General features: G+C 31.7%; 1 protein-coding gene across 1 annotated transcript in view; it reads left to right on the top strand.

Moving 5' to 3' along the window:
* SEMA3A (semaphorin 3A) overlaps window positions 1-13,431 on the top strand; it is a 288,274-nt gene that overhangs the window by 216,993 nt on the left and 57,850 nt on the right. Inside the window, exons 7-9 of the mRNA XM_051963284.1 lie at window positions 9,154-9,296; window positions 11,679-11,793; window positions 11,886-11,955. Of these exons, the coding sequence (XP_051819244.1) occupies window positions 9,154-9,296; window positions 11,679-11,793; window positions 11,886-11,955 (328 nt within the window). The remainder of the gene's footprint in view (window positions 1-9,153; window positions 9,297-11,678; window positions 11,794-11,885; window positions 11,956-13,431) is intronic.

The following is a 13,431-nucleotide window of genomic DNA, read 5'->3' as shown; positions in this document are numbered from 1 at the left end:
GGGGCAGAGGGGAATGGACAGTCTTCCGGTTATGACCAGCACAAATTCTCATGTGTGAAAAAAGTGAACCAATAAAGAGGATTGTAGAGTATGTAAAGAGGTTGTAAAGAGGATGAAAAGGAAGGGAGGGATCCACTTCTAAGAGCTTTGTCAGACAAATGATTTTATATTTAATTCTGGAAATAATATGAAGCTGCTGGAATTTACTAAATAAGTAGAATTCATGGTCAGGCCTACATCTAGGGAAATCACTCTTGTTCCTAGTTGATAAGATGAAAGTTGACACTGTTAAATATAAGTAGTATATTTTGATTTAAAAAATCCACAGACATAGAAACAAATAGTAGAAAATTTATAAATTGCAAACTTATTATATATTAATAGAAACATAGGATTCAGAATACAGAGGTAGTAGTACTATTGTAGTCTGGTTTTGATCAGGTTGTAACTGAAGCATTTTTTTTTTCACTTATATATACTACTGTTAGAGAGGAAAACGCTAAGTTGAAGAATATTCAGGTGATGATTATTAAAATAATGAAATACTAGTGTACATGTTTTATTGGTTGAAAGAACTTGGGATAGTTTGCAGAAGAGAAGAAGATAGGAGTAGAAATTAGCTTCAAGTACTTTAAAGTTGATCATAAGTAAAATCAATTAGACATTTTCTTGCTTTGCTTCAGAAGGAATAGCTAGAAGCAATTGGAAGAAGCTTCACAGGACAGATAAAGACTTGACATAAGGAAACATTTCATAATTGCTGTCCAGCAGTGAAATGGGTTATCTTAAGAGATAGCAGAAATCTGAAATGGAAGGATATTAAAGATGGTTCTTAGTCATGTACTGGATGGCCTCTAAATGTCCTTCTGATACTGAATTTTTTTTTTTTATTTTGTAATGTATTTGATGGGCCAGTTTTTTTAAACTTTTTTTTGAACTCTTCTTTGTGTTGATTGTTTTGTATTAGTTAAATTTCTCTGAGAAACAATGAACAATATATTTATTTTCCCCCATTCTTCATTTCATAAAATAGCCAATTTAAAAAAAAAAAAAAGGAAGTCAGATTAGAAATAGCATTCAGGGAAATGAGAAGACAAGATATCGCTGTTTATCAAAGTTGAAGTCATTTCACTATCAACTGTCTGTATGCAGTCATGTCATCAGTGATTTAGAATCAATGTCAAATTTTGTACATTTTATTTAATAGGAGAATATGAGCCCCCATAGGTACGGACTATTTCATTTTTGTCTTTGCAGGAATTGTATTACAGTGTAACAAACATAAAAGATGCTCAAAAAATGCTGAGTAAATTAAACAACTGAGATGTTTTTTTTTCACATGTTATCTACAATTTAGAAAGTTGTCTACAGTACTGAGGGACCAAGTGACTTGCCTGGGTCACAGAGCTAGTATATGTAAGAGACTAGAGAAGAAGCAAGGACTTTTTCACTCTTGGATCAGTGACTTGCTGTGTCATACCATTGGGGCAGGCAGGCTATTAATTATAAGGCTCATTAATAACTTGATTTTCAAAAAGTTCTAAGAGCTACTTATTTGTACAAGACACCTTCTAATATTAGCCAAGAAGCATTGATTTAATTACCAATTCCATTTACATCTAAACCTTTGCTATTAAGCCAAACTGAGCTATGGACTTGAGAAGGACTTAGAGGGAAGTACTGGTATGTTTTCCTTTCTTCTAAAGATTTAAATCATGCCTGTACTATATCTCTTTTGTGGGTTGACTTTTTAGCTCCTTGCTTAAGCACTGAATCTTTTCAAAATAAATCACATGCACTGACTTGCACTCATTTCAAGTTTCATTCAATATAGCAGAGTAAGCATAATGTCTAAAGCATTTGATTATCTTGCTGGCAAGGAGAAAGAAAATGTGCTCAAAATTAAAATGAGGTAGGTTAGAAAAATACAAGTCTTGAAACTCTACTAATGCTTTTAAGAAGAGGTTTGGATGTGAAGTCATAGCATGAATAGGTTATATTTATTATCTATCTCAGAACAATAGTTTCTTTCTTAGCATCATACTTTAAAGACTTGATATTTTATCTATCTTATCCAAATTCAAAAGTGCCTCTTATTTCTAGTTATTTTAGAGAAATAAATATGGCTGATTCCATGTACATCATTTCTATTAAAAAGTATGCTATAGAAAATGAAAGTAGAGTTTAGTTTTTTGAATATTTATTTTAAAATACCAATTTCTATTTGGGAAAAAGGAAGGGATGTCTATTTTCTAATTTTAAAAAAATAGTCTTCTATTGACTAAAAAATTACTGTAAGAATAAACCAACCTATATTTTAAAAATTTTCATACAAATTAACCAAGAATTGTTTTCCCTGAAAAACTAGCACACATACATGCACATACATACACTTAAAAATTATTTGCTGAAATGATTTCTATTTAACCTTATTTGAGAAACAAATAATTCAATTAACCCAAAGAGTCAGGTTTATTTGTAGATACTTATATAACTGCAATAATAACACAATCAAGTGACCTGGGTTCAAATACAATCTCAGCCTCTTTTTCCCTTTGTGATCTTGAGCAAACTATACATCCCCTTTTAGCCTTAACTTCCTTTTATATGGAATGAAGATTATAGAATATTTATTATAGAAGATTGCTAAGATTTCCAACTCCAAATCAATTCTTTACACAAGTGTGTTAATACAAATTATAGAAATAGAAGTTTATTTATTATTGCTGTTCAACAGTTTTGGTCACATTTTATTGGCTAATATACCAGAATGGTTTATCATTACTTTTCCAACTCATTTTACAGATGAGGAAACTGAAGCAAACAGGGTTAAGTGACTTGCCCAGTATCATACAGCTAATAAGTGTCTCAAGCTGGATTTGAACTGAGGAAGATGAGTCTTCCTGATAGTAGGTTTAGCACTCTACGCACTGTGCTATATAGTTACCCAACGGCACTGTGGAGCAGCAATCAAAGAAATACATATACAAACAATACAATGCTAGTTCTATCTCTGGGCTTTAGTCACTATGAATATTTTCCCCCTTATTTTCAAGTAGATTTTCCCAGTTCTTGTTTCTCACTTTTTAAGCTGTCTTCTGTCTCTCTTTGCCCTAGTAGCTACATATTTGTACAAGGAAGAAAAAAAAAATAATTCATCCCTTCTGTTTAGGCTGTTAGACATTTAGTGATGACCTTACTTTTGCATTCCTAATATTCTTGATTAGCAAGAAGGCCTTTGGCACATTTCCTTTATTTTTCTTTAGTCTTCTCTTCCCTCATGGCAAAATCAAAAGATAAATAAACTATAATAGCATTGTGATCATACACTGGGCAAGTCGGCTTAACTCTTTTTAATCACTGATTTACCTGAAAATGGGTTTACAAGTCTCAACTCTAGAGATTCTATTGCAGTTTATTTTCTAACAATATAATTTATACAATAAATATTTCATTTTGATAGCCATAGTATGAATTTCAAATTCATTTGTAAAATCCTCTAAGTTACACTTAGGAGGGAACTTTAGAGATGATTTAATCCAACTTTATCAATCTGTCAATGAGAAAACAAAGACTCTATAAAATAAGATGTGGCTTTGAAATAAAGTCTCAGGTTATTCAGATAGGAGGTATGAAAGTGAGGTCTTGAAACTTTGATTTTCAACTCCAAAGCAAGCATTCTTCCACAACATCCTACTACATTTCTTACCCAACCCGAATTTATTGGAACATAAGTGAATAAAATACATCCAAACAGAAGATCAAAATCCTTGGTTCTCCTCTACATCATATGAAAGTTTTATATATACCTGAAGTAAACTTTTTAGTTTATGCTTTAGTATTTAAAGTTACAGAGTTATATTTAGTTTTCCAGATAGGAATCATTTTCAGTAATATCATATATAAGTGAAAAATATCACTATACACACATAAATTTATACATGCATTTGGAAATCTATGAATAACATGTTTTTCCCTCAATCATTTATCATGGTGATGCTACTGAGCCAGGAGGCCATGTGCTATGAGTTGTTTTTCCAGTAGTGTTGATAGATTGCAATGAGTCATCCTCCAGATCTTGTGTGAATTGCCTTGTGACCTATGCACGCATTGTTTAGTGATTGGCTGGAGTTAGGAGTGCAGACCATGACTATGAAAGTGTGTGTGTGTGTGTGTGTGTGTGTGTGTGTATGTGTGTGTGTGTGTTTATGTGAAACCTTTCTGGCCCATCTGGGGACTGAATATGAGACCTTGATCTCATTGGCTCCGTTCTTTAGCCAACTGGGCTATATATATGGTGTGTGTGTTCTAGAAATGTACACTTTCATTCTTGTGCTTTATGTTAAAAGATGTGAAAAGCCTCTGATTAGTAATTCAAGAACTTAAATATCTCTACAGCCAAGTTCTCTGCTGTTTTAATTTGGGGAGGGTTTTGTTTAGTAGTTCCTTTGTTTTGTTTTGACAGGATAGAGCAGGGTAGCCTGCTAAATGCTGGCTAAGATGATGGCATACAGAGGTTTCAGATTGATTCAAGTGCTGAGAACAGCAAAATGTTTTCATTATTTAAATAACCACAGGCTGCCAAATGAATCATAAAGGGAGCAGCATGTCCTCTGCCAAGGTGTCATTTTCATTAAGTGAGAGATTGCACCTGAAGGACAGTTTAATTTGCAGCTGTGGAAAATATTTGAACAAAGTGGTACTGTTACAAGTGGCAGGTGTTGCACCAAAGTACATTTTACCAAGAGATGCCAACTCTGGGATAAAAAGCAGCATAATATCATGGCAGGGTGGAGGGAAGGGAAATGATGGAAGGAGGAAAAGTGACTATTTACTATTATTATCATGAATAAAGATTGCATATTTTATTTCATGTGATGGCACTGGCTACAAGATTGTTCAATGTGATTATTTGTTTAGCTCCTTCAGTGTATTCAGAAATATGCAATACAGGCAAAGACAGAAGTTCTTTCCCTGGAGGCCCACTATCAAAGCTAGACAGATCAGAGAAAAGGTTCCAATTGTATTTACCTTTCAGAGTGTTTACACTATGGTTTCATGCTGGAGAGATTAATGTACTTTGATCTTGTTTAAATGGATTTTGCCACTTTCTTTTGAAGTGCAGTTTTCCAATGTCCTTTCACATTAACTTCCTGATTCAAATCACAAAGAATTTTTATAAATGGTAGAAACTTCAAGTTTTTGTGAAGCCATTGTCATCAAGGATTAAGAAATAAAAATTTTTCCATGGGAGAGGGAATAAAATTGTACCATGAAAAAGAACATGATGAATAGGGGTGACATGACTGTTTACATTATTAAAAGATCTGGGTATTTATATCAATTATTTTGGGTGGATTTAGCTATGTTGAAACCAACAATTTATATCTGGAACCTAGAAATAGCTATATCCTTCTTTAATGGATTGCAGAGCAGTGGAATTTAATTTGAAAAAACTTTGTCTAGATTTTCATTTCTGTTTCCCATTCAGGGGCAGTAGCTTCTGCAATATCATAGCCTTCCCTAGGAATCTGAACTCAATTAATAAAGTAGACCAGCCCCAAGTGAGTTTTTGTAAACCTTTCCATGGGGAGTTTTAGGCAAGACAAGTTATTAAACTGGCTAAGGTTTTTCTGAATGATGATAATGCTTGACCACTAGGGTTAATGTTGTTTTTCAGTCTGATGGAAGGGAATGGCCTTGCTTTCTGAATATGCTTAATATTATCATTCAGATATAATTTTGAAAACTAGCTATTAAGTAACTTTAATGAACTGGATAGTCACAGATCTCCAAATAATCAAAGAAAACGAGGTACAGGAAGTGGGGGAGAGAAACTAATACCTCTTAGCAATCAATAACAAGAAGAAAGAACATAACTGAAGAATAGTTTTAAAATCATAATTTCCATTGTACATTTAAAGAGAGAGAAATCTATAAATTCACTTTAGGTAAATGGAACTCCTGAAGACATTTGTGATGTTTTTGAAGATGGGTAAAGGTAATAACTAAAGAGGAAGGATTAGAAGAGAATTGAAAAAAAAAAGATTGATAAATAGAATTGTCAAAGTAAAAGAAAAATGAGTATTCTTCTTGGGGAAGGGGAAAGATTAAAGACATTAGGATAATTTTCTCTCAAACATGCCAAAAATGAATAACAATAAACACATATATCAATATACATATTGCCCAGAGAAGTTCTTTTTTAAAAAATAAACTTTGTATCACATCATGAAAGTAATAAGAACAATTATTCTATAAGCCTATCCCCCCAAATATTCAGAACCATAGGTTCCTACTTGGAAATTATTCCTGGTCAATGTTCAACATTCTATATAATAGTAGTATATTTCACTTTGCATAGATAAAACTCAGGGTGTATTTTGCTATTTATTCAACCTGGCTCAATAATTATAAAATTCATTTTTATTCCTAGATGATTAAAAAGGGGAAAAAGGGTAGAACATTGTATATTCTAAGGCTAAGGACTAAAATGCACATCCAAAAATCATGGAGTCTTAGAGGTAGTCTATTCCAACCCTACCTGAACAAGAGGCCCCCTGAAGTTTCTTACAAAGCTGACAAATGGCCATTCAGCTTTTTTTTTTTTTTGGAATACTTCCAGTAATGGGGAGCTCACTGACTCCCAAAGCAACTTACCCTATTTTTGGACAAGAGATTGTTAGGAAGTTATTTCTTACATTGAGCCAAAATCAGCCTCCTGTTCAATTCCTACCCATTGCTTAGTTCTTCCCTTTGCCAAGAAAAATATGTTGAATTCCTCTTACGTTAAGCCTTTCAAAAACTTAGAAACAACAGCCATGACTCCCTAAATCTTTTCTTCTCTAGGCTAAACAATTTAAAGTCCTTCTATGGCATATATATTTCTTAAAGTATAGATATCTAAAACTAAAGATACATACTAATGGTGTTTCTTCACAAGGATGAAGATTGAAGAAATTATATGGAAGATATTTACTGTAATTCTGGGTTTGGAATGTTTTTTTTAACAGGAATAAAGGAAGAGGGCTAGCTTCAGATATGACTAGTTTTTTCCAAGTATGTTTTGATAGAAAAAGAATCATAGGAACGAAGTGTATTGAGTTTAATATTTATATGAAGTCTTTTGTATAATATTCTGTTTTTTAAATGTATTATGATTTTAGGATTTTACATTTTAAAATCATGAGGAAATTAAAATAGCAATATCAATGTGCAGTCATAAGCAAATTGGATTTTATATAGATATTGTATCATACAATAGAAGTAATAAGAAAAAAAATTCTTGCCTTACTGGCTGCTACTTCAAATTATTTCTGGTTAATATTCAACATACTATGTTATAGTAGTATATTATACTTTGCCTAGATAAAACTTGGGGCCTATAGTGCAGCTTGGTCAACTTGACCTAATTATTATAGAATCTATTTGTATTTTCTGGTTGATTAAATGGATAGATACAGAGTGGAGTATGGTACACTATGCAAAGTACTAAAATACACAAAGAATCATGGACTCTCATAAACTGTATTCCAACCTTCTCTGAACAAGAGACTCTCCTACATTTCTTTAATATTTTTTCCCCATGGGACTCTTTGTAATTCTGGGCAGTGATTCTGTGTACACTAAGAAGTCTTTCCAAAAGAAAAGTCCCATTATTTCATGTTTTATGAGATCCTCTTTATTGACTTGATCACTCCTCCACCTTCCTGCCCGAGTTATGTAAGAAATTAGAATTGCTCAAATGAAAGTCTGAGTAAAAAATATCTACTATAAAAGATGTTTGAAAAGTATTTTTATGTTTGGGATAAGGAGTAAAGATATCACTCTTTGGGGAAGGTGTACTGTTCTTAATAATTTGTTTTCGTATACTGTATCTCATATCATTCTTGACTTCCTTTGCACCAGCACTTTCAGCTTATGATAATGACTAGGAATGATTCCAGATGGGAACATCAATATAAGAGCTGGACATTTTATTAGCTAAGTGTACCTCATGAAACTCTGCAAGGCAGCTATTAATTGTTCAACAAGCATTTATTGATCACTTACTATGAGCCAGGAAATTTTTATAGTTGCTGGAAAAACAAAGACAAGTGAAATAATATCTGCCCTGAAGGAGTTTATATTCTATAGCCTGTACAAAAAATACATCATAATAAACCCACATACATATAAATATATGCAAAATACATATGATTTATAGAAGTTGAAAGATGACAAATGACTTATGCAAGGTTATACATACATTTCCAGAAGTAGGCTTTTTACATTTTATCTATTTATTTTTGATTATGCATACTCATTATTTTTTACATGTTTCCATAACAATCATGTTAGGAAAGAAAAATCAGAACAAAAGGGGAAAATCACAAGGAAAAAAAGATGAAAATAGTATGTTTTGATCCACATTCAGTCTCCAGAGTTCTCTCTTTGGATGCTAATAATGGTTTCCGTCCAAAGTTTATTAGAACTACATTAGATCACTTAATTGCTAAGAACCAAGTCTATCATAGTTGATTACTACACAATCATGCTGTTTTCCTGGGTCTGCTTGCTTCACTTATCATCAGTTCATGTAAATCTTTCCAGGTTTTTCTAAAATCAGCCCATTCATCATTCTTCTATAGAACAATAATATTTCATTGCTTTCAAATATCATAACTTATTCAGCCATTCCTCAGTTAATGGGCATCCACTCATTTTTCAGTACTTTCTCACCAAAAGAGCTCCTACAAACATTTTTGCACACATGGGTCCTTTCCCTCTTTAATGATTACTTTGTAATCCAGGTTTTCTGACCCTTGACAAATACTCTTCCTTGTATCATCTAGAATTACCTTGATATAAGAGTTTGGTTTGATATAAGAGGTAAGGATTTCTAAAAAATATCAAAAGAGGTATTCACATTCTGTTAACTATGCTATCACTTTCCTGTAGAAGTTCTGTGATGTGGCAAATGGATGTTTATGTCAGGCATTGAAATACCTGTAGGAAAATAGCAAGTAAAAAACACTGGAGTTGAAGGAAAAGGGAGGGTTCATTTGCAGCAGAAGATGCAAGAGAATTAAGAAGAAATTGCAGTGTACCAAATTGAATACTTTTGTCTTGATGTCATTTTAATTAACATATGTACTTCATTTTGTCTCTCAGATCCAAGATTTATCAGTGTCCACCTCATCCCAGAGAGTGACAATCCAGAAGATGACAAAGTCTATTTTTTCTTCCGTGAAAATGCAATAGATGGAGAGCATTCTGGAAAAGCTACCCATGCTAGAATAGGTCAAATATGTAAGGTGAGGAAAGAATGCAATGGAAAAGAATGCAATTTTTGCCATAAATATTATTACATCTTTTTCAATTTGTATAATTGTATTAGCTATTTAAATCCTATGCTGATAGCATGTAAGTTATCTTAGGTATCATAGATTATACCAATGGAAATCAAAATCTTAGAAATGAAGGAAGCAAGAATATTACCAAAGTGGTAGTCTGAGTATGACAAATTCAGTATGCATACATATTGTATGTGGAAAAACTTACCCAAATTTTGAGATGTTTATAACTATGTGATGATTCTTTTTTTAGTTGTAGCCAAAAAATAAAAGCCAAATACTTAAGGTATAACTTGGAAGATTTATTGTTTGAATCACTGAACAAAGTACTTTCACTAATGAAATCACTGATATAATATTTTAAAAATGTGAATAAGAAGCAATTAATTCATAATGAAAGATGTGAATAGAATCCATGTTATTGATTAAAGTTGGCTTGGAAAATAATTCAAATCACTTTTTAAAAATTGCATAAGGTAATAGTAATTAATTTTATATAATATTTTATGGCTTATTGAAAAGAAACACTTTCCTCAAAGCAATTCTATGATGTAGGTAATATATGTATAAATGATTAGCCTTGGTTACTGAACGGGCATTGTCCCAGTCAAACATAGACCTGGGAAAAACCTTAACTTAAAAAGGCCAATGTCTCTCACTACATTCAAGGCAATGTCCAATTGTCCTAATCTGTATCTTGCCACTGGACTCAGATGCCTTCTAAGGAGAAAGTGAGGCTGGTGACTTTGCATAGCCTTCCCTCACTAATGCACTTTCCACTTATCTTCTCCAGCTAAAACTCAAAATTATGATATTGTATATGTATAGTTGAATTATTTTAAAATTATCTTTGTCAAAAACTCCAGTTTGAAAGAACAGCGTCTCCGCTCTATATTACCAATGCCTTCTGATACAGAAAAACTTTGCTTAAATAAGAAGAGAATGTAAAAATCATCTGAACTAGCTCCTTCAGGGAAACTGAGCTCCAGAGATGTTAAGTGGTAGAAATCAGACTAGGTCTCCAGGCAATTTGTCCACTGTTTTATGTTCTTGGGAAAATTATTTTTGAAAACACCTTTTTTTTCCTCTCAGAAAAATGGGGAAGAGGAGGCTTACTTCCAAAGAAACTATCAGTATAATTTTAAAAAAATACATTTATAAAAATCAATTCTTCAATGTGAATTCTTTCTCTAGCCAACTGAGAGTTTATGTAGGAAACTAGTAAGTATATCCTTTTCAAATTCTGAGAGACAAGAAAACTTTAAATTAAAAATTCAATTAAATTCAAACATTTAAAAATTAAAGTAGAAGGAATCCTATTCCTGTATTTTTCATTGTAAATTACACTTCAGATTGATATTTCTTTGTAAATATTTTGAGAATAACATATTTATTTTCATGGCATGTATTAATTTTATAAAATTATCAAAATTATAATAAGGTACATATTTTCTTAACTCAAAATACCCTACTTTCACAATTAAATATTTCATATGTCTACTATTTTTTTTGCTAATATTCTTTTCATAGAATTATTCTTTGTTTCTTGATCTAAAGTCCCATAATATCAATAAATCTTTTTTTTAAAAAAATAGAAAAATACTTGAATTTGGATTTTACTAAAGGTTTCATTTTTAAAAATTCAAAATGTTTCTCTGAAATATACTTAGTGAATTCAAAGAATCTTCAAAATTCAACAATCTGTGAGATACTTTGGACTTCTATTTACAATGTTAATGATGTTATTATCATGAATACTTGTTAGAAATTTATACAGGAGGTGAATACTATTAATGTATAAAAGATATTGCATATACTTTTAGACAATGCATTTGGTGATTTTGCTGAATTGTTTTTTGTCTTTTTCTATTTTATTCTTTGTTAGATGCCAGTATAGGTAGAGCAATATGTGTGTGAGAAAAGTGTACTAGCATGGAAAATACATAAAATATAATATTACTATTTGAAATTTCCTTATAATTAAATTTCTTCTTCCCCTCCTCAATTATTACTCTCCTACATGCAATTTGGGAGATTTGTTTGACTAGTTATATTTTGAAGAAGTTTCTTCATAATGAAATTTTATACATCTCATTTTAATAGAAGGATACATCTACTGAACCCAATCATACAATGAAGGATTGGATTTTATTAATCCCCAAAGTTGAATCAGTAGTTACATTAAATAATATATAGGTTTTTTTAAATGTTAAATTGGAAATACATATCTGATGATACTGTAAGTTGCAAAATAGAGTAAATTATTTTCAGTCATCTTTATTTACTTGCTCAGTTCTTATTTCATATGGAAATACTATCATAGTTCTACTCATCTCCTTTCAGAATGACTTTGGTGGACACAGAAGCCTTGTTAATAAATGGACAACTTTCCTTAAGGCTCGGCTTATTTGTTCAGTGCCAGGGCCTAATGGCATTGACACTCATTTTGATGAATTGCGTAAGTAGCTTATGTCATTCTAAACATATTTTTTTCAGACTCTCCCCAGACTATAAAGTGACATTATTTTTTTTTTTACTCTTTTCATATAGAGGATGTATTCTTAATGAATTCCAAAGATCCTAAAAATCCAATAGTCTACGGAGTGTTTACAACTTCCAGGTATTAAATTTACTATGTTATTTTCATACAAAGTTTATTATGTGCTTTCTGATTGCCCATGACCTGTTGAAAATATTTTTCAGCCACGTTTTCCTAACCTTTGAGCTTTGGAACCCCAATAATTGAAGGAAATAATAATCTCCATGTTGTAAATAAAATGTCTGGTCTGAAAGTCTATCAGTGTACCTATTCTAAGAATCTTCTTATAACTTTGGTTTCAAAAAATAGTATGATCAACTATTAATATGGAAAGCTGTATTTTTAACAAATGTTCCTAGTGACATTATAAAATAATCTTCAGTTAGTTTATAATGAACTTATTCCTTCTGAAGAAAATAATTTAGATGGCTAATTATTTTTTCTATTGATAAAAAGTACTCCAGGGATGGTGAGGAACAAAACTTCCTAGGGCAGCGGAAAGCCAGTAGGCTTTCTGAAATAGAATGTTATTACCTTCTCCTACATTTCTTCTCATTCTGTGGAACCATCAAATTAAGAAACATTTAAAGTTATTTAAGGTTTAAAATATACAATTTAGCATCTAATAATTTTATTGTGTACTAAAATATAGTATATGATAAGTCTACAAAATATGATTTTGTTTCATATTTTCTACTGCAAAGATATCATAGCAGATAAAAATGTGGAATTTTGCTCTGAATTTTAATAATTTACTCATTTATTCCTCAACTGCCTGTATTATGGCTTCTGTCCTTATTGCTTCAGTTAAACTATTTTCTTAAGTATCCCTATTTGCAGGCTTAAATTCTCTACTTACTGGCCATTCCGCTGCATTTGCATGTCTTGACCCAATCATTCTTCATTATGCTCTTTCTTACTTTAATTTCTTTCACTACTAACTAATGGTTCTCATGCAGCTAATAGCATACCTTTTCAGTTTCCATCATTAGTTTATCTTTTTCTTCCTGATCTCTAAGGATGGATATCTTCCAACATACTCTTTTTTGTCTTCTCTCCATGCAGTCTCCTTTGCAGATTTCATTTATTCTGACTGCTTTAATTTTTACTTTTATGGGAATGATCCCCAAATGAAATATTCCTCATTTTGTCTCACATTCCAATATTTAATATCTATCACCCTGTTGGACATGTCTATCTGGATGTTCTGTTGTTACTTTCAACATAATCCTTCCAACAGTCATTATTTTCAAGGTAAAACTCTTCTTCCTCTGATTCTCCTGTCACTGTTGATAGTATCAAAGCTTTTCAGTCAACCTGGCTTAAAAATCTGGAATCTTATTTGGTTTTTCTTTCTCTCTTGCTTCCAATATCCAGTCAGGTACAAAATTGTGAAGATTCTACATCTACTTTCCCCTTTTTAACACTTAAATTGCCATTACTCTATTTTAGGCTCTTTTCTTCTTCCATCCATGTGTACTATATTTCCCCTATTAGTAACAAAATTTTCAGTGTTATCATCTTCTAATCCATTATTCACAAAGGTAACAAATTATT

Source organism: Antechinus flavipes, chromosome 5 (assembly GCF_016432865.1).
Source record: "Antechinus flavipes isolate AdamAnt ecotype Samford, QLD, Australia chromosome 5, AdamAnt_v2, whole genome shotgun sequence".
Lineage (NCBI taxonomy): Eukaryota > Metazoa > Chordata > Mammalia > Dasyuromorphia > Dasyuridae > Antechinus > Antechinus flavipes.
Note: the sequence above shows the minus strand (reverse complement) of the source record. Positions and strands in the feature narration are given on the sequence as shown.